The sequence below is a fragment of the Symphalangus syndactylus genome, chromosome 22, assembly GCF_028878055.3.
Source record: "Symphalangus syndactylus isolate Jambi chromosome 22, NHGRI_mSymSyn1-v2.1_pri, whole genome shotgun sequence".
Lineage (NCBI taxonomy): Eukaryota > Metazoa > Chordata > Mammalia > Primates > Hylobatidae > Symphalangus > Symphalangus syndactylus.
The window spans coordinates 62,021,605-62,043,419 of NC_072444.2; the positions used below are offsets into that span (position 1 = coordinate 62,021,605).

General features: G+C 36.5%; 1 protein-coding gene across 1 annotated transcript in view; it reads left to right on the forward strand.

Moving 5' to 3' along the window:
• Positions 1 to 21,815, forward strand: part of THSD7B (thrombospondin type 1 domain containing 7B) — a 1,279,053-nt gene that overhangs the window by 824,823 nt on the left and 432,415 nt on the right. Inside the window, exons 14-15 of the mRNA XM_063631314.1 lie at positions 17,836 to 18,027; positions 19,697 to 19,931. Coding sequence (XP_063487384.1) covers positions 17,836 to 18,027; positions 19,697 to 19,931 — 427 coding nt within the window. The remainder of the gene's footprint in view (positions 1 to 17,835; positions 18,028 to 19,696; positions 19,932 to 21,815) is intronic.

The following is a 21,815-nucleotide window of genomic DNA, read 5'->3' on the forward strand; positions in this document are numbered from 1 at the left end:
GAATATTAATATATTGGGAGCACACAACCATGTACCCTTTGGTCTCAACATTTTCTGTGGCTTTTAAAATTTATATTTCATTGTTAGGTAGCTAGCTAGCTAGATATCAGGTAGGTATCTGACACATATTCTATATATCTGCTGTTATGTATCTCCAACTTTCCCCCTCCATTTGCACATTTTGTTAGTAGCAGATAATTATATCTAATAAAATGTTATATATATTTATAACATATAATACTATATATGTTATAATATGTACTATATTCAATATTAGTATTAACTAACCTACATAATATATAGATTATATATTATAATATATTATTATATTACATACATTAGGTCATATGTTATTTGTATTATAATACACTATATATATGCTATATAATTTAATAGTATGATACGGTATATATAATTTATATATGTGGCTAATCATATATAATGATACATGATATATAAGATTATTAATTCATAGTAAAATAAAATTAAGTGGCAAGGCAGAGAATTGATCCCCTTATCCCTAGTATTCTCCCTGTTGGGTTGGGCTGCCAAAACAGATTTCAATAAACCTATTTTGAAATCTCGATCACGGTGCTTGAAATCTCAGCCAGCTTTAGCACCAGAATTATTTCCATCCTTGTTTAAATCAAAATAGATAATGGCTACTGGGTGGTGACAAATGGCAGGTAGAGTTGGCTCACAGAGCCAGATCCTGGAACACTGAGCTATCAGGATCACCCCAGCTGTTTTGTTAGCCCCGTAATGATATGACTCTCTATCTTATAAACTTGAAATGTTTAGAATCTACTTACTGTGTTAGGATAGAGTTCTCATGTTCAGAAGCCATGAAGCCATAGGTAAAATTCAGCATCTCATTTAATAATAATGGTAATAAATTTTGTTCTGAGATTGATTTTTCATGCCAGTGTGTTTCATGTGGGAGGAAAAGAAATAAACTAATAAGTTGAAGGCTTTGATTCTAGATAGTAACTCTGTTCATTTTTGTGTTAATGGCAGTATATATGTTTTTCTCATATACCTTGTTTTTCTTTCTGGGAAATAAAAAGCATTTAATATTGTCACCATGCCTATTTATGTACTTTTACCTGGATTTTCCTTCTGTCTACCATCTTCCTTATGTTTACAACACCAAGTTGTTGACATCAGATACCTTTGAACAAGTGGAAATTGAACTATTAAAATAACAACATTAACTCTAATAAGCATCTCTAGCATGGTATGTAATAAATATACAAATCATAAAAGACATACCTTTGGTAGAAAGTAGAGAGAAAGGCAAGTATTTTTCTTGATTATACTTTAAGTTCTGGGATACATGTGCAGAACGTGCAGGTTTGTTACATAGGTATACACATGCCATGGTGGTTTGCTGCACCCATCACCCCATCATCTGTATTAGGTATTTCTCCTAATGCTATCCCTCCCCTAGCCCCCCACCCCTGACAGGCCCTGGTGTGTGATGTTCCCCTCCCTGTGTCCACGTTTTCTCATTGTTCAACTCCCACTTACAAGTGAGAACATGTGGTGTTTGGTTTTCTGTTCCTGTGTTAGTTTGCTGAGAAAGATGGTTTCCAGCTTAATCCATGTCCCTGCAAAGGTCATGAGCGCATCCTTTTTTTATGGCTGCATAGTCTTCTATGTTGTATATGTGCCACATTTTCTTTATCCAGTCTATCGCTGATGGGCATTTGCGTTGGTTCCAAGTCTTTGCTATTGTGAATAGTGCTGCAATAAACATACATGTGCATATGTCTTTATAGTAGAATGATTTATAATCCTTTGGGTATATACGCAGTAATGGGATGGCTGCGTCAAATGGTATTTCCGGTTCTAGATCCTTGAGGAATCCCTACACTGTCTTCCACAATGGTTGAACTAATTTACACTCCCACCAACAGTGTAAAAGCATTCCTATTTCTCCATATCCTCTCCAGCATCTGTTGTTTCCTGACATTTTATTGATCACCATTCTAAGGAGCATGAGATGGTATCTCATTGTGGTTTTGATTTGCATTTCTCTAACGACCAGTGATGATGAGCTTTTTTTCATGTTTGTTGGCCACACGAATGTTTTCTTTTGAGAAATGTCTGTTCATATCCTTTGCCTACTTTTCGATGGGGTTGTTTGTTTGTTTCTTGTAAATTCGTTTAAGTTCCTTGTAGATTCTGGATATTAGGGCTACTATCCAGAATACAAGCATTTTAACAGAAACTTTTCTCATCCTATTCTACAAAAGCTGCAGATTCCCAAACAGGTTATATGAGTTCTAAAACTGTGATAATCAGTTCTCCCTAGGGGAGGAGTCATTTGAAATAAGTCATTCTGAAATGCAAAAAGGAGCATGCTGGCCTGGAGAGCTCTGTATGCCCTCAGTCGTGGGAGGAGACCTGTTGATCAGGAAGTTAAGACACTAGAGTACGTTTTAAAATGATGACTGAACAAAGAGACCACCTAGTGATAGTCTTATTTTCTTGGAAGACCACTTGAACTCATCTTTAAAGCTTGCAAGAGGGCCAGAGACACATTTTGCAATGATTATATTAAGACATTGGCCAAGTTTGTTATATTCTTTATTCTCTTAATCTTTGTGAATTACCTCTTTGACCACTTTGAATAAGTGGAAATGTTTTTTCCAAATTTTGAATATTTCTTCTCTAAGATACTGAAAGCAATTCATCAGAATAAGGCCTAGGAAATTATGCATTCCTTAAATAGGTTTTTAGATTAAGCTATGTGATAGGCCCAGAAGTACATAAAGATAGTGAAATTCTATTTGCAGTGTCAGTGTTTCAATATTTTATGAAATTAGCAAAGCTTTATTGTATTTTCTGCCTGGGTACTCAATTGAATAAAAGGCATAATAAATAAGAATTCAAAGGCAGAATTTTGTTGAGGGGGAAAATAAATTAGAAACAGTATTGCAGTCATGCTCATATATATTTTATGAATTTCATGCATTCTGTATTTGAAAGTTTGTCAAGATATGCTTGTGTTTTAAAATATAGATTAACACTGAAAGTTTTAATATTTTTCTGTTTACATACTTACTCCTTTGCACACATAAGTATAAAAATTCTGCCGAAAGCAGTTGTCAGGGTATCCCTGCCCCCCACCCGCCACATTATAATAACTGAATAGTGAAGAAAATTGAAGAATATTTTCTAAGTCAGAGAAACAACATTGCATTCTCTAACTCTGGGGCTTTCCTTATTTTCAGGCAAATTTATCACACACGCTCTTCTTCCATCTCTTCATCTACATTTGGAAGAGTGGATTGAAATTAGTTTTGACAGGCTTGAGATTTTAGGTACACTGATGAATAAGAGAAATAGAAGAGAGTCCCTTTTCCGTGTTGCTGAAATTATAGGGATCCTGTCACTGCCTGGGAGTAAACACTGTATGATTACTTCTGAATCTGAAACGGGTGCCCCATGGTGCCCAGATGTCCAAGGATGGATTTGGCATGCTCGGCAAAGATCCGTAAGTCAGCTCAGCATTGGCCAGATGTACAAAACGGGTTGATGATTAAACTTTCATAGTTTGTGAAATTTCACAGCGAAAGAAAATGTGGTTTCCTGAGTTATGGCTGATCTCCACAAACTTGAATAAGTCACATGAGGCCAGATCTGTAAGCACAGTGATACATCATAGGCTCCGGCTGCCAATGCCAGTGCTCATAGTTTTAAGGATGCTCAAATATCACTCTCTAGGTTAGCTGCCTAGTTGTCTATGGGCAAGTTTGTTCCCGTATCTTCCAAGAGATCTATGTAATGCAGATTTAACTCTTTTGTGATTATTCAACTCTCTTCTCTCTTGGCACTTTTATTCATTTTTTCTTACCTAAATGAGAGCCCCTTTTGCAAAATTTTCCTTTTGACACGGTCATCCTTCCATCCAGAACTGTTTCTTAACACTCCCCCTGAGGAATTGTATACTGATGGATATTACCCCAAGCAAAAGCAAAATAAGAGTACTGGTCAGGTAAATCCACTGCCAAAGCAAGCATACTGACAATCAGATGGTGCCTTGCAAAGCTTTGCATAAATGCCTTTTCATATGTCGATTATTTTTGACACTGTTCCATACTTTCTTCCTATGTTGGCATAGTTTTTACAGACTTGACTGTATCTGCAAGGAACTTATGGAAAATCTAAAGCCATTAATAGATTGGTAGACATATGTCATTATTATTACCAACACATAGTGAACACTTACTGTGTACCTGTTACTTTAATCTTACCTCATTTAATTATGATGTAATTCCTGTGATGTATTGACAGTAATCATTATGTACATATTTAGGTGAAGAAGCCAGTGCAAACTTAGAGATGAAATAACTGACCGAGAGACACCCAACTTAGAATGGTAGGCTAGAATTCAAACCCAGGTCTATCTGCGTGTAAATCAGTGCCTTTACCAGTATTCATAGCAGTAGAACCTTGATCAATATATTGATGTTGATACATTTCTAGTCATTTAAAAATTTCCTCAGTTTGTGCTAGCTCTGTGGAAACCAAAATCATCTCAGATGCTAAAACATCTGTTCAGCTCAATTATGCTCATTTCAGTTCAATTAGCATTTATTGACTACTTACTATGAGCCAAGTACTGTTCTAAGAAGTGGGGATTCAGAAATACATAAGATACATCATTTTCTCTGGCCAAGGAGATGATATAATGGGTTAAAGACTTAAGACATTATGCAACCCTGAATTTACTGAGCAGCTGTTTCCCTCCATTTGTTATGTCTCAGGAAGAAATGCCTGTGTACAAATAACCTAATAAGTGCAGTTTAACTGCCTAGAAAAATTAGAAAATTATTCTTTTAATCAGTAGGCCAGTTAGAATAAGATAAGTGGTCAGAAATATCTAATGTTCCCAAATTGCTTCCAAATAAACTATGCCTTGCAGGCAATAATTGTCAATATAATTATTAATGATATAATTACAATTTGACCTCTTAAGTAGACATCTAATAAAATAATACTTATTTCATGGACATGTTTCTTTTTTATTTTAATGCAGAGGAAAAAGGAATACATGTATTTCAAATGTCTATATTCTTCATCTTTTTTTACTCTGAGCATACAACTTGACTTAAATGTCACTATTATTGTTCCGAAGTGTTGAGGAGAATTTGACAATGATATAAAGTGATGTTTGGATTTTTGAAACATTTGCTTAAGTTCATTCCTTGTGTTTTGAAATATCTCAGCATATATTTTATTTATATTTAACTATACCTTAAGTGAAAGTGTGGTTTCTTTCTGAATTATTAGAGATTGTCTAGCAACATGGCAGTGCCAAATTGATTGTTGTAATAACTGATAGATGAGTTTGGGGAAGATAGAAAAAGCAGGGTTTATTCTTCTTTAGAATTCACTCAATTGCATAAAGGCATTAATATCAGTCTTAAGGCAATACTAGAAAAGTATACTATATAAAAGATAATTACAGTAGAAATCTATATATTCATGATATATGCATATCATTAATTTAGGTGTTATTATTTACATAAATTTCCAACTGATGTCAGCTTGGCTTGAGTAAGAACTTTGGGATTATGCCTTCAGTATTTATTCTTTCCCCATTCTGTTTTTCTGATTGTTATCTTTCTAATATTCATGTGAAGATCTTATTTTTTAACAGCTGGCTGGTTTTACTAAAGACTGAACTAAACTTTTAACGGCTCTCTGTTTTCTGTTTGGAGCACAAAAAATTCTGATGAGTGAGAAACCTATTCTAAGTATTAGCTTCTATGCTGCCTTGTCTGTGGTATTGTAATACTGTATCTCAACTGAGTTCGTGAAAAAAAAAAAATAGAAAAGTGGGATACATTCATTATTTTCAGGTCTTAATTAGTTTGCAAGATTTTGATGAGAAAAATATACAGCATGATTCTCCCCTAGTTCACCACTGCAAACTTTCAATGTAGTTGTGTGGTTTGAAGTTTTATTATGCTTCTTCAATATAGTACAAACTAGTCATTAGACCCCTGCCATGTTCTGCAAAATTGAATAGGAACATTTTAATAGCCAGGGAATCAGGCATGGGAAAAGACATCAAGAATGCCTTTTAAAGGGAAACACTGTGGTTATCCTCTGAGAATTACACAGTCAGTGATATTTGCCTGCCTTAAACTGTTCTGTTTCTGTAGATTTGTTTTCCCCAGTACAAGAATTCTTAGACGTTGATGAGCTCTACAAATTTTTCATAAATTCCAAAATGTACGGGATCCAAAGACAAGAACTGGCAATATCATGGTTTCTGTAATAGCAGGCATATAATTCAGACAAAAACAGAAGAGGTTACCAACTAACTCAAGAAAAGGCAAGCTCATCTTGCTTTTCACATACTTTATTCAAAGTCAAGCTTCCTAGAGGCCTGAGCTGAAAAATGTGTTAGAGTGAAAATAGTTTGCCATGGTCTGTAACTTTCAATATGTTACTATCACAATTATATCATAAAAACTATTAGGAGCAAATACTGTAAAAGCAAAAGATTGCTTATACATTAAGTAGAGTAAACATCTTTCTCTTTACTTCTCATTTACTTCTTCATCCAAAATTTTTTGAGACCTGCTATGTGGCTGACATTGTGCCAGATATTTGTGCAATGTTATAAAAGACAAGTCTCACCTTCATCATGGTGCATTATACTAAATGGATACTAAATAATGTTTTAGCCACAAGGTAATTTTCATTGCATCATACAGGTTGACAGGATGTTATAGTGCTAGACTCTCAGTTGTTACTTCAGTAAACATTCACTATGGAAAAATTGTGCTATAGAACTGTAGGTTAAAATTAGTGTTGGTGTTGTATACTAGGACACACTGGTTGGAGAATTCACTCTATCCAAAATTATAAAATTATAGGTCCTAATAAAGAAGTTTCAACTCTCTTTTTTGTGTGTGTGTGCATAGAGCAATGTATTTTCTGTTCCTTCCAGAAAATTTGTATTTTTAAATACAAACTGAATACAGCACCAAAGCACAATCTATACAGGAAAAAGTTAATAAGATGACTTCAGCAAAATTAAAACTTTTTCTCTGCAGAAGACACTGTTAAGAAAATGGAAAAAAAAGACTGTAAAAAGACATTTTCAAATCTCTTGTGTGACAAATAATTTCTTTCTAGCATGTATAAGGAACTTACAAAACTCAACAATAAAAAAAACTCAATTAAAATAATAAGCCAAAGATTTGAAAAGACTCTTCACCAAAGATATACAGATGGCAAATGAGCACATGAAAAGATGCATCATTAGTCAATAGGAAAATGCAAATTAAAAATACAGTTTAATAACACTACACACCTGTAAGAATGACAACAATTCAATAAAGAACAGAAACTGGTTATACCAAGTGCTATTAAGGGCGTAGAATAGTTAGAGCAATGTAGAACTCTCAAACATTGCTCATGGGAAGGCAAAAGAGTGCAGCCACTTTGGAGAACAGTTTGGCAGTGTCTTATAACATCTATACTTGCCATATGATTCAGCAATTTCACCCTTAATTATTTACCCAAGAGAAATGAAAACGTAGTAATCTTGCATAGCAGCTTTATTCATAATCGCCAAAACCTGGAAACAACCCAAAAGTCTTTAAGCAGGAGAATGGATAAACAAAACCTGCTACATCCGTAAAATGCAACGCTATTCAGCAACAAAAAAGAATGACTAATTCATAGAGACAGTAACATGGGTGAACCTAAATTGCACTTTGCTATGTGAAAGAAGTAAGACCTCAAAGGATACAGATTGTATCATTTTTTATATATATGACATTCTGGAGGAGGAGGGAAGCAAAACTATAGGGCAATGCCTTCTCAGTCGTTCCCAAAAGTTAGAACTGGCTCACGCCTGTAATCCCAGCACTTTGGGAGGCCCAGGCGGGCAGATCACGAGGTCAGGAGATTGAGACCACGGTGAAACCCCGTCTCTACTAAAAATACAAAAATTAGCCAGGTGTGGTGGCGGCCACCTGTAGTCCCAGCCAGTCGGGAGGCTGAGGCAGGAGAATGGCGTGAACCCGGGAGGTGGAGCTTGCAGTGAGCCGAGATCCTGCCACTGCACTCCAGCCTGGGCGACAAAGCAAGGCTCCGTCTCAGAAAAAAAAAAAAAAAAAAAAAAAAAATTAGAACTGATGGGGAGGGATTGACTACAGGGGGACCCCACAAGGGAACTTTTTAGTGGTGATAGAACTGTCCTGCCTCGTGATTTTGATGATGGATACAAGACTGTGCATTTGCCAGAAACCACAGAACTATACAACTACAAAGAGTGAATTTTATTGAATGTACATTAAAAAGCTATGTGTGATGATAAATAATGGAAAAAAAGCAAATAGGCAACTTTTTCTACTAAGAACCTTAATGAAGTTTATGTTTTTTGATCTTGTTTTTCCATTTCAAGAAATCTATTCTTAGGAAAGTAATCAACGTGTTATGGTCAAGAATATTTTTGGGGTATTATTTATCACAGAGAAATTGAAAACATCTTAATTGTGCAATTATAGTGAGGTAGTTAAATAAATTACCATACTTTTCTCATGTACAGACATTAAAGTTATGTTTCTGAAGGTTAATTACAGAGATAAATGATTATTCTTTAGTGATGTGTTACCAATTTACTCTGTTGACTTACCAAATCTAACTTAAAAGTTTTGATTATTCAACTATTTAAGAAACTTCTAGATAACTTGAAGTACTTTGTAAAGGTATACCTCATATTGAAGCTGGTCCAGATTCTTTTCTGCAGAGCTAGCTAGACAGCTAAAGGAAATGAGTAATAGTATTTCTGACTTTATAATCCTTTCAGTTCCTCTTATACTTTTCTAGCTAAGACAAAATTAGGATGGAGAAGAGACATAGTATATTTAACTCAAATCATTTTTCTATTTGGAATGTCCTTTATCCCCATTTTTACCAATAATAAGAAAACCACATTATGTATAAATAGTGTTTGCAATTTTCTAAATATTATTTTCTATTACCCTCTTTGATCCATCATCAAACCCAACAATATACTCAGAAATGTTAGTACTGCCCTTCCCTCCACCTATGGCAGGTATCTTAGGCCTAATAAGCTTAATAATTTTCAAGCGTCACATTTTGGTAAGTGTCAAAAGCAGAACTGAAATCTAGACGTCCCAACTACTCATCAACTATTCTGTCCATTATAATGCACTGTTTATTTGCTCCAATATTTTCCTTTTGAAGAAGCATTTTCTACATTACAGAGGTCACTTATTCATTTTATTATTTTATTATGGATTCATCTTTTGAAAATTATACAGAGGTTTTCTGCAAAACTCTCATGAGAAACAAGGTTTCCACATTAAGTAGATGTCATCAGATCATATTTCGAGATGCTGCAGTCTGCTTTCTTCTTGTACACCTTTGTGGGCAAGAAACCCCCAACCCCCGTTGACTTCTGAGGCATGCACTGGAAAAATTGGAATAATTATACCTCAAATACAAACATACAGAAAAGAGTTAATGCCACAAAATGGAGCTCACATCAGACAATAATTCCGAAAGTCGGTAATTCATATGCAACAGCCGGGCGTATAGAACAGTGCTTTATAAATCCCACATAGCTCCCTTCAGATATCAAAAAGGAAGGCCAAAGGACTAGAGTGTAGAGTGTTAGCTTAAGCCTGGATCCCACATTGCTGGCTTCCTGGGTCAGCAAGGAGGAGCCTGGGGAGGATGTGGAGAAGATAGTCGATGGTGAGAGTCCCTGGCCCCTCTCATTCTGTGGATGAAATGCTGGGCTGAGGAAATGACAACTATGGAAATTTCAGATAGGTTAAAAGGAAACTGAAAGCAGAGAAAATGGTTCCCTGTGTTTAGGCACAGAGTGGGCCTGAGCTAGCTGCTACCCACCCTCTAAACCAGGTCTCCCCAGGCCTGTTCATCATGTGGGGATAGTCCTGAAACTCCTGAATGCCTCTGTGTGGGCTGTGGAAATGTTAACTGCTCCAGGAAACTAGAACTGGCTTGAAGTCAGGTGTAGGTGGCTGTGAAGTATGTGGACCAGAAGATAGGAAAACTGTGTCATGGACCCTAGAAATTCACAGTGGCTGCAGGTGCACTTTCAAGACTAGGTAATAATACATAAAGACCAATTTGATGGCAATAGCTCCGTTGGAAAACCAGCAAAATTCATACAACATGTCCAACATTGTTACATACATGTTTCTCTGACCCTTGGCTGCTGCCCAGAGAAAATGAGAAAAGAGACAGAGGAGAATTAAAAACCTGAGATTGAGTTAACTCTGAAATATCGAGTTTTACCCTCCAGTGCTAAGTTACTTTAAATGGATACCTTCTTACCCTGTTCTCATCCACCCTGACTACCAAGCTGAAAGGCTTATCAACAAGTTGGCATTATTTTTTAGGAACAACAACAACAAAAAAAAACGTTTTTTTCCCTGCACTTTAGTTATAGTAATTTTCAGACTCCTTACACAAATATAAAATAGTGATTGCTTCCTCCTGGAATGTGTGACTGGACCCCCTCAATGTAACATTTCAGCACTGACGTGGTTTGGATTTGTGACTCTACCCAAATCTCATGTTGAATTGTAATCTCGAATATTGGGAGGAGGGGCCTGATGGGAGGTGACTGGAACATGGAGGCGGATATCCCCCTTGCTATTCTCTTGACTGTGAGTTCTCATGTGATGTGGTTGTTCAAAAGTGTGCAGTATCCCCCCACCCCCGCTTCCTCCTAACTCGGCCCTGTAAGGTGTGACTGCTCCCCCTTCTGCCAATGATGTAAGTTTCCTGAGGCCTTTCCAGCCATGCTTCCTGTATAGCCTGTGGAACCATGAGCCAATTTAACCTCTTTTCTTTATAAATTACCCAGGTCGTTCTTTATAACAGTGTGAGAATGAACTAACACAACCACTATGACGTTTTGTTAGAGTTTTGCTCGATTTGTTGTTTTTGAGCAACTGCAGTTTTCTCCTAAATCATAGAGTCTGTTTCTGCTTTTTCACATGTCTTCTCACCTTGAGTAACACCTAGTACGGAATTCATGTACTAAAGGTGTGATCATACTTACACTTCACAGACTTTACAGTGGATTGAGCCTTCTGTAGCCAGGTACATAAATTGTCCTGAGAGAGAATAGAGCACTTGAGTATCAGTAGAGCATCATGATTAAGAAACATACTCTGACTAGGTTGTCCATGTCCAAATTCAAGCTCCACCATTTACTTGTGTTTGTTCCTGCACAGAATATTTAACTTATCCAAGACACAGTGCCTTTATTAATAAAGATAGTTCCCACATAGGACTATTGTGAATTAATATAGGTTATTTACTTGGGGCAGAAACTGATATCTACCAAGTACTATGCATGTGTTTACTGATATTAGTGCTTTGAGGGTTAAATAAGCTAATACTTGTAGAACATAACAGTATGTTTCTGGGTACATCCTAGGTGATCAAATTATTAGCTACTATTATTATATTATTGTATGTTGAAGAGCTTTGTATAGCTACCCAGTTAGTCTTCTGAAACAAACAGCTCACCTGCCACATGGATGCAATTTTAGCTAATTCCTGGCCTTTGTAATCATGTTTATTTGGAAATATTTTAATGTCTCTTTTGGGTTTTCCTCCCATGTTCATTTTAGCCTTTGCTCTATGTTCTCTTTCTTTACTTCTATCAGTTCTTAGAACTTCATTGTTTTTCACTTTGTGAGCATCTTTACATCATTATTATATTTTTTGCCTGTGTTTGTGTAATTTAGCTCATCATACATTGCACAGTTTTTGCTGAATCTCCCTACTTGAGTCTTTACTTATGTGGCCTTGTATTCTATCACTTCTTCCCACCTTTTCATTCTGAACTCTCTTTCATCTACTTATCTTTTCTATGTTGGAAAAGCATTGTTCAATTCCACCCCATGTCATGATGCAGTTCCAAAATAATCAAGGTGCCCACTCTTCTGGGCTTGCTCCCCCAATGCTAGATCTACTGATGAGCTGACAATGAATTGTGTAGAGTCCCTTATTCATGGTTTGGCATTATCTAAAAGTAATGTAAAGAGAAAGATACATGTGAGATATGAACCAGAAAGCAACACAACCCCTAATGGATAAGAATTGAGCTTATTACATATTGCAGATCTGCTTTCCAAACCCAGCTCAGACACTGGCTGTGTAAGGAAAAAACTTTGAGAAAGTTTTGTGTGTATGTGTGTGTGTGTGTGTGTGTGTGTGATATATGTCTTTGCAAAGACATTTTTTAACTTTGAGAAAGTTTTTTAACTTCCCATGCCTCAGGTGTAACAATAGTGCCAAACTAATGATATTAATATGAATATTCAGTGAAATACTGCATGTGATGTGGTTAGCTAGAGTTTAGTCCACTCCAAGCTTTCCCAAATATCAGATGCTATTGTTATTTTATTGCAGTTGTTAATGTTGTTTTTGTTATTATAATATTTGACATCAAGTTTCCTTATGTATTTTCCTATATGTGTAAGCTAAATAGACAAATATGCTTCCAATTCTGAAAGTAGCACCCAAAGACATTAATGGTATTGTTGGCAATATTAGGATGTTGTACATAGCTTCTGTTTTGCCCTTAGCTTTTGTTCCATATTTTATTGGTTCTGAATATAAACATTTCCTTAGCTGGTTAGGGTCTCAATCCAGAAGTGGCCAGGGGCTACTTGCTTTTGAGGACATAATATTTAGATTTTAAAAATGGAATTAAAAGCATATGAGTTCCACTAAATTTGCTACATACTGTCTGTTAATATCTTACTCAGCTGTGGGCAAGCATTTAATCAAGGTTTATTGGCATTCTTTTCTTAGATTTAAATAGGACATAAAATTTTATGACATGTAGAGTATTTTTGATAACTGTTTCATTATTTTCCATAGTGTAATAGCATACAAGAGGAAATATCAATAAAGTACTCAGTATGCATTATATTTGGACGAGTAAGGTAGTTTGGAGTTTGTATCATAACAAAATGTTGGTCTACTTTTCAAATTACCCTGTGGATTCATGGTTGTCTAGGTTTTTTTATTTTCTTTTTCTTTCTACTTTGTTCATATCTTTATTTTTTCTTTCTCTCTTTGAACACCTGTACTCTAGGGTCAGAAAATAAGAATTATAGTCTATGCTGTTTGTTCATTTTTATAAAATATACCTGCTATATATATTTTATTTTTAATTCGTATATACATTTGAACTGAAAAAGGAAACATTCTTAAATGATCTTGAGTATATTTATATGTTAAGAATCTTTGTCGTGTCCAAGTGCTTTTGATTCTGCTGGGAATGGGCAGCTATTAGAAGAGTGGTGTGAACTGTAGCCAGGGCCTATTCATCTGGCTATCTATGCCACAGCCCCCAGAATCACCAGCGAGCAAAATTGAGTGATAAATGTGACTCCAGAATTCCACTCCTAGATATATATCCCAAATAAGTAGAAACAGGTATTCAAACAAGTATATGCACATGCATATTCATAGCAGTAGTATTCATAATAACCAAAATATGGGAACAGCCCAAATGTCCATCAACAGATGAATAAACACATTTCAGTATATACATACAATGGAATATTGTTCATTCATAAAATGGAATGAAGTTCTGAAACACGCTGTAAGGTGAATGTGCCTCCAAAATACTATGCTTAAAGAAGCCAGATGCAAAAGATCACAAATATATATAAAATATTCAGAATAAATAAATCCATAGAGACAAAGAATGTAAATTGGCAGTTTCCAGAGGCTGCGGGGAAGAGGTAACAGAAACTGCTCAATGCGTATGGGGCTTTACTTTGGAGTGATTAAAATATCTTGTAACCGTTGTGAATGTGCTAAATACCACTGAAATGTTTACTTTAAAACAGCTAATTTTATGTTATGTGAATTTCATCATATTAAATTATTTTTCAAAATCCCAAGTGACACGGTCAAAGCAGCACCATGTTCCATTTTCCCAGAATCATAACTGGTTTAAATAAGTCTATTCCAAGAGGAGAGAACAGGGAGTTTGCTGTTATTGATCCCAGGGAGCCTGGTGAGTGCTAGGAATAACTTATAGAGTCTTTTTGAAAGATTAATTCAATTTCTCTCTTAAATATATTCCGTTTTATTATGACATTAGATTATCTGAGCTTGTGAAAATCACTTTTAATGGCTAAGCTTCTGAACTATGTAGGGCTTTGTTTTTCATGCTTGCCTGAGAGTTCCATGGTCTCATTGATCCATCCAAGAAAATAAAAACAGGAAAGCATAAATGTTCCTCTTCTGAGATGGGTTCTCTCTGCACAATGGGAAGATAATTATACCAATGTATATGAGCAGATGAGGTTATTTAGACTCAAGTGCTTTATTTTTGGCTGTTAGATGGTTTAGATTAGCCAACCATGTCAATAAAAGGATCTGTATAATTATAAGTTTTTAAATATTTTATGTAAACCAATCTATGAAACTGTTGATTGTCATTTGTACACAAATATGAATAGTAAAGCAAGTGCTTTTCATGGCTGTGACATAAATATCTAGATTTCAGATGAAGAACATTTGTTTTATTTACTTTGTGTGTGTGTGTGTGTGTGTGTGTGTGTGTGTGTGTGTCTGTGGTATATGTCTTTGCAAAGACGTTTTTTAAGGTTCCGTATATTGAGAGCTCACCATGTGTTAGACACCTTGATATGTATGTTGAATAAATGAATCCTTATCCTTAGAATAGCTCTAAAAGGTAAATGTCATTATTTTATTCCTACAAATGAAATAATTGACATTCAAAAATGTTAAGTGATGTCCTTAAGTGAGTAAATGTTGGTAGCTACAATTCACCTTAATACACTTAATTGAGTCTGGCTGGACATATTGCAGCTGAGACCTCATTGTGCAGGTTTTTTTTTTTTTTTTCAAGATTTCTTTTAAAATAACTCCCACAGGAATTACAGGATGCTTATGACTATTAGTTTTGCTTCCCTAAAGTTCTGATCTATTTGTTCCCTTTTCTGAATTAGCCTGTATAGCCGAACTACCAAAAGTATTGACATTAAAGTTCACTGAGGAACTAGGTATATCAGCTTATAAAAAAAGCTGAGATTTTAAAAAGTATTTGAGTGCCTGAAGTGAATACTGAGAACACTGAATGTGATGGCAGGGAGGATGGTAAATTTGGGTCACGGGAAACCTGAGTAACTGGGAATTTAAGGAAAGCAGAGATATAATAAAACTTATGTTTCAGTCTAGATCATTTGGAATTTGATGTCAAATAACTTCTCCAAAATAGGCTTTCTCTTTTCATCATGCACCTTCAGTATTAACTATCTTCCAGATACCTCATTTTCCTACCTAACCTTTGCTGATCCTTCCAATGCCTGAAATACCCTCCATCCTTGCCACAAGTTCTCAGCCCTTTTATTTCCCTTATTGGAGGGAACCATGCCAATCCCCTGAATCACTGAAATATTTTATGTTTGAATCACACAGTTGCAACTTGACATTTACTTTTGGGCTTGGTTTTACTTTTATGTGTTAATAGCTCATCTTCATCATTAATCATGAGCTCTAGAAAGATAACTAACAGTCAGTCCATCTATTTTTATCCCATCATATGCCTTGGACATAGTATTTACTCATCAAATAGTAGTTGACAATTTCATAATTCTTTAATGTAGAGTTTTCTCAAAGCATACTCGTAAAAGTACCATTTCTGAAAGAAAGAGAGAGATGCTCTTCAAAAAGTATGGCCCTTGATCAAATACAGATGAAAAGCACTACATCTCATTTACCTTCTAGGAAACTTACAATATATATTGGCATTTTCAACACTGAGAAATTTTTCAGTAATGAAACCAATGTTACTATTTTTAACCCAACACTCACCACCTTTCCCCATACTTTTATTCATAAAACCCCTACAAATATCTTGTTCCTCAAAAATGCTTATTGCAAGACATAGCTTTAAAGTATTTTGTGCACAGATTATGTTAATAATATTCACAAGTGTGGAAATTAAATTTTGATTAGATGTAGGTTAGGCCTTTTGTTTGGCCTGCCTGCTTCTGTACTTGGGAAAGTGCTGTATTGGGTGTGTGTGTGTGTGTGTGTGTGTGTGTGTGTGTTACACACAGTGTGGACTCAAACTGGAAATAGATTGAGACTGAAGAGAGAATTATTGGAACTGGTCTTTCAGCTTGATTATCTGCTAGAACCTCTATTACTTCTCATAATATGCTTGAAAAGCTTTATTTGTACCTCAAGGGCAATGAGCCTGGCCTCATTTACAAATATGAATGCAGATATTAGCTGTGCACTATCTTCTCCTTCAGGCAGTCTTGCTGACTGTCAGCTTGTTTTATTGACTTCCTCAGAAAAAGAATATCCATCTCCTTGGAATTAGATACAGCATGGTTAATGGGAGAAGCAGAAGTTTAGAGTCAGAGAGTTCGGATTTGCTCCCCAGCTCAGGCCTGTGTAAGCATGAGCAAATTTTCCTCTCTGAGCCTCTGCTCTGAGCCCTCATCTATGAGATGAGATGGATCACACTTGCCATTCAGAGTTTATTGTGAGGGTTCAATAACATATGCAAAGCCTGAGTGATATATGCAAAACACAGTGCCTGGCACAAGGAGATGTTCAATAAATACTAGTCCCCTTCACGTTTATTTTTTTATTTCAGCCAGATCATGACAAGAGAATTTCAAAGCCATAAAGTCATACAAACAAAACTGCCTCTCTCCTCTAGTTGCCATTTCACGTTTTATGTTGTTGTTTCACACAATAAGTGATGTCACTATTCTTTGTGTCCTCTGTTTTTATGAGGAGGCTGTGAATGAGGGGAATAGTAAGAGTTGAGTTATTATCTGTAAAAGAGGGATATTTGAATTCTAATAATAGCAAATAAATAACCTGAGAGTTTTAAGAAGCCATTGTAGTCATTTGAGATATTTTCCCATTACTTAGAAATTATCCCTTTAGTCCTAACATCTGTTAATTATAAAACTCCATTATTTTATAGTTTCTGAAAAATCATGTTCTATGATACGGTATCAAAGGATTGTAAATAGTATTTATAGAAAGGCACTGAGGCAATAGCAAAATTGAGGATCCTTGACATCTGGTGTGTTTGTGTCATATTTTTGAGTATAGTTATTTTTTGGTTTAGCAATGCATTAGGTTATTCAAGGGGGAATAGAAAATGTATTAGGGAGAACTTCAGACTGGCTGTCAACTTTATGTTAACGTGTTATATAATTTTAGCCACAGGTCCATTTTCATTTTAGTTTCAAATAATTTACCACTATGAAAAAGGAGAACAAAACAGTCATTGTGTGATAATCTTGCATAAGGTTGCATATTTGGAGGTGAATGTACCCAAAAGAAAACTAGAATTATAAAATTCCTTTTAATTTAGTAGATTAGAAGGCTCAACATAAATTGTGGTTTTCAGGTGAACGGACAGCTCTGACTTCCGTTTTGAGGAAAAGCATATACTTGTTATATATGTTTGTCCATAACACATCCACCACATCCATCTTTAGCCATCCATGGCTAGATTGTTTCTGAAGGAAGCCAACTTTCTCTCTATGAAGGATTACAAATGGGAGTTTTGCTGTAGTATCTACCTTTCTAAATGCCAAATTATCTCCTGGCAGTTTTTTCTGATGTAAATATTGTGAATGGCTGAAGAAACTATCATTTTTTTTTTATACTTTAAACTAAAGTAACAGATAAAGCAGTGAGCCTAACTGTTCCTTGGACTGGCCTTGATTGTGCATTAATCACCAACTGTCTTGATCTTGTTGATTGTAGGAGAAGATGTATCAGGGAGTCTTTGCCCAGTTCCCCCTCCTCCTGAAAGGAAGGCTTGTGAAATTCCCTGCCGAATGGACTGTGTGCTAAGCGAGTGGACAGAGTGGTCATCCTGTTCCCAGTCCTGTTCAAATAAAAACTCAGATGGGAAACAGACTAGGTCAAGAACTATCCTGGCACTGGCTGGGGAAGGTGAGTAACAGAAAATGTTTTCACTCTGGATTTGTTAGCTCAATTATTATCATTTTTCCTCTTTGGTGATAGGGAAGCTTATATGGAGGAAATAGTCATACATAGATGATATCTCTATTCCCCGAATCCAAATTAACAGTTTCGTTTCCCTCTGTGCTTTTTCCTTTGATCCTCTAGTTTAGCTATACTGGGTTCACCCATTTACATGAATTGCTTTACCACATACCTGTGTATGGGCCATGGCAATCAGATGCATGTTATTTTTCAATACCCTTCTTAGACAGGAAAGCAGAGTTTGGTTGACACACATCCAAACTGAAGATAGCTTGTGCAGTTGGGAACATAATTAGACTATGTTTAGTGAAAAGAGCTTCAAATTAATAATCAGGAGACATGGCTTCTCAACTGGGAACTGCCACTAACATCTGCAAACTACCTGATCCGCGCATGCTGGTATCCTGTTCTGTCATGCCAGCATTCTGCAGGAGGGGGCCACAGCATGAAGGCTGTGAAAATGGCTTTGATGAAGCTAAAAAGTGCTATGAGAATATAAGCAGGTGACATCAGAACAAATTAGAGGAGCAGCTGTTCCTGTAATTTATGGTGATGGTCTCTGTTTCCAGCACACGTCATTTCTTTCATGCCCTCCCTTGGCTTTTTCTGCCCATGGCTCAGTTAGAACAGCAGGATAGCATGGCCACTGGCTGTGAGAAACTACTTTCTAAGTAAGTTTCTGTTCTTTGATCCTGAGAAATGGGGCCAGGGTCAAGATAAATGAAGATTTTCATATTCTTAAAGTGAAGTTGGTTCCTTCTCTCTTTCTTTGTTTCTGGAAGGGGTGAATGGGAAAAAAATCAAGAATAACAAAACCAAGGTCACAAATCTTGGGCATTTGGCCCACTGAATAAACCATTAAAGTGTGGAAGAGTAGGCAAAGATTGATGCTTTAGATAAATACCACTTTTTATATGGATATAAAAATGTGAGAAAAGGACAATAATAAAATTGGATTGTCTGACTCATCCAAGAGTCTGTGGATGCATATATGTCTGGTCTTCCTGCAGAGGATAGCACATTGTCAGGTATTATTTCAGAGTTTAAGGAGTGTCTTTCTTCTCCAAACTTTAACAGATATTTCTGGATTTCTCAAATTGCAGTGAAATGCACTGCTTGATGGAGAATGGGTTTCTCAAAATGGTTCTCTTAGAAAAATGACACCTCCCTTAGGAAAGGAACACCGTGCTGCATAAGGGGTGTGTGTGTGTGTGTGTGTGTTCATTCAAGATAATATCACTTGGAGGTCATAGACTATTCTAACTGGCTAATACATGAATATATGAAGCATAGAAATATTTTTTGAAAAGCAGGTTTCTTTGGAGTTTATCTCAGAGATACATGCTGCAGTGGTGGGTAACAGAGTCAATTAATTTTAAAATCTAATTGATGTGGACTGCTGCTGTTATTTAGTGGAAAAGAGTGTACAATATTATCCTCAGGTGTTGCTCAGGACAAAAATCCCTGTTCTTAGTTTGGGAAGAACAGCGCAGTGGCTCAGGTCTTTGGAAGGCTGTGTCAGCAAAGCTGTCTCTCTAGACCGTTAAAGTAGCAGAAACAACAAAAACAAGAACAGCAACAACTATGTATTGTCTTTTGTTCTTATTTTTGGCAGGTGGAAAGCCATGTCCCCCTAGTCAGGCTCTCCAAGAGCATCGTTTGTGTAATGACCATTCCTGTATGCAGCTTCACTGGGAGACATCGCCTTGGGGCCCCTGTTCTGAGGACACTTTGGTAACTGCCCTTAATGCAACCATTGGCTGGAACGGAGAAGCCACGTGTGGTGTAGGCATTCAGACTCGGAGGGTCTTCTGTGTCAAGAGTCATGTGGGGCAAGTGATGACCAAAAGGTATTTACTAGCCTGTTACTGAAAATGCATTTGCTTATTTCATGTTGAGTATTTTTAGTTGAAAGCATTTATCAAGCAATAGATATTTCTGGGTCTCTGATAGAGTAAGACGGTTTGTTGTTGCTGTTTGACCATTAAAAATTAAAACATGTGCCTCAAACAAAGATAAACACGGTTATGATATGTATCACTGGTGCATTTATAATATGTATTAATATATTAGTTCATGGATAAAAATGAATAGTGTCTACAAACATTGAATGCGTTTGAATAATCAAACAAATTTTCTAGAGCTGATCTCTGTATTTTTTACTCTCCTCAAATCACATAAAGACAAGGTCAACATAAAGCTAGGTTCTGTGCTTTGAAATATAGGGTTATGTCCTACTCTTCTTTAGACTCCACAGATCTTTCCTGCATTAAATAGATACATCCATACAGCCATTCTAATTAGACTAATGAATCCGTGCCCTCCGGGAGCTTACAATCTCATGCATGTTATACTCTCTGTACATGAAGATGTAAAACTTTTTAAAGACAGTAGGAAAATATGGGCTTGGAAATTAGGATATAGATGTCAAAAAGGATCAAGAACAACTGCAAATGATGGGAGGAAAAAAAGTAACTGCCTAAAGAACTGGCTAGACCAAATGAGGAGTTGTATGTTTTCCTAAAGTCCCTGTGGGAAGGCTGGTAAAGAAGAAAACAGAAGGGCCCTATGCATTATAGAAAGACTTGTGACTGGTCTATCTGGAGAGATTCCCAATGGCCATATTTGGAGACCCCACTCCAGGCACAGGGTGTGGGCCACTAGGATGAGCTGGTGCCAGCTTTGGTCTAGCGTCGTAAGCTAGGCAACATAGAGTCCCTCCCCAGGAATTTTCAAGCTGGGAGAAGGAAACTCATTTTTTTTCTGTTCGTGATACTCTAAGCATATGAGCTGAGAGTTGCCACAGACAAGGTCAGGTCTGGTGGAAAAAGTAAAAGGAGAGATTCATTCTGATGCTCAGGAAGAAACAGATATGCAGTTGGAATAAATCCTGGCAGCACTGAACCGTGGTCCTGTCCCTACTGACTACACCCTGCCCTCCATGGCAAAATATGAAAATACATTCGGTGTTCTGCCTAATTCAATTTAATTTGTGTTTCTCTCATGGGCAATGGAAACACTGAATAATTTCGTCTGGGGAACCACGGTGAAGGGTTCTGGGCCTGATCCACACTGTCATAGAAACCACTTTGGCCATGTGTAAGGAAAGTCACCCAAGCTCCATTATGGGAAATGAACTGCTTACGGCAGATAGAGTGCAGACTGGCAGACACTGCCCAGAGCTTGTGTTAGAGCATTTGATGAGCGGATGGTTTTGCAAATACACATGAAGATGTGTATTTGCAAGTCATACTGTGACTTGAAGGGAAGCATAGCCTGGAACACCTCACCTTTCTCTTCTCCTAAATGTGACTCCCAGAGTGCTGGGATTGGGTGTTCTTTCTTGTTCCAACCCTAGTCTAGCACAGCATCTGGCAGGTAGTTAGTATAAACATTTCTGGAATTTATGAATGAGCTAAACCTATGTGTAGAGGAGTGATAGGTTTGCCAAGGATTGGATATGAAGATCAAGGGAAGCTGATGTTTATCTTTTGCTTCAAGAAAAACGTATCTAATCTCCCATGATAAATTTTATTAAAGGGGACTATCATGAAAAGTAGTGAACATGTCATACCTATACTTGCTCTTTTTAGCTCATAAATACTGTTTTTGCTCTAGAACCTAACTCTACATTGCTAGCAGTGTTTTTGGAAATGTCAGCTTGTATTAGTCGTATTTTTCAACTTACCTGGTAGCCATAGCACCACATAGATTGATTGGACCAATGAATTAAT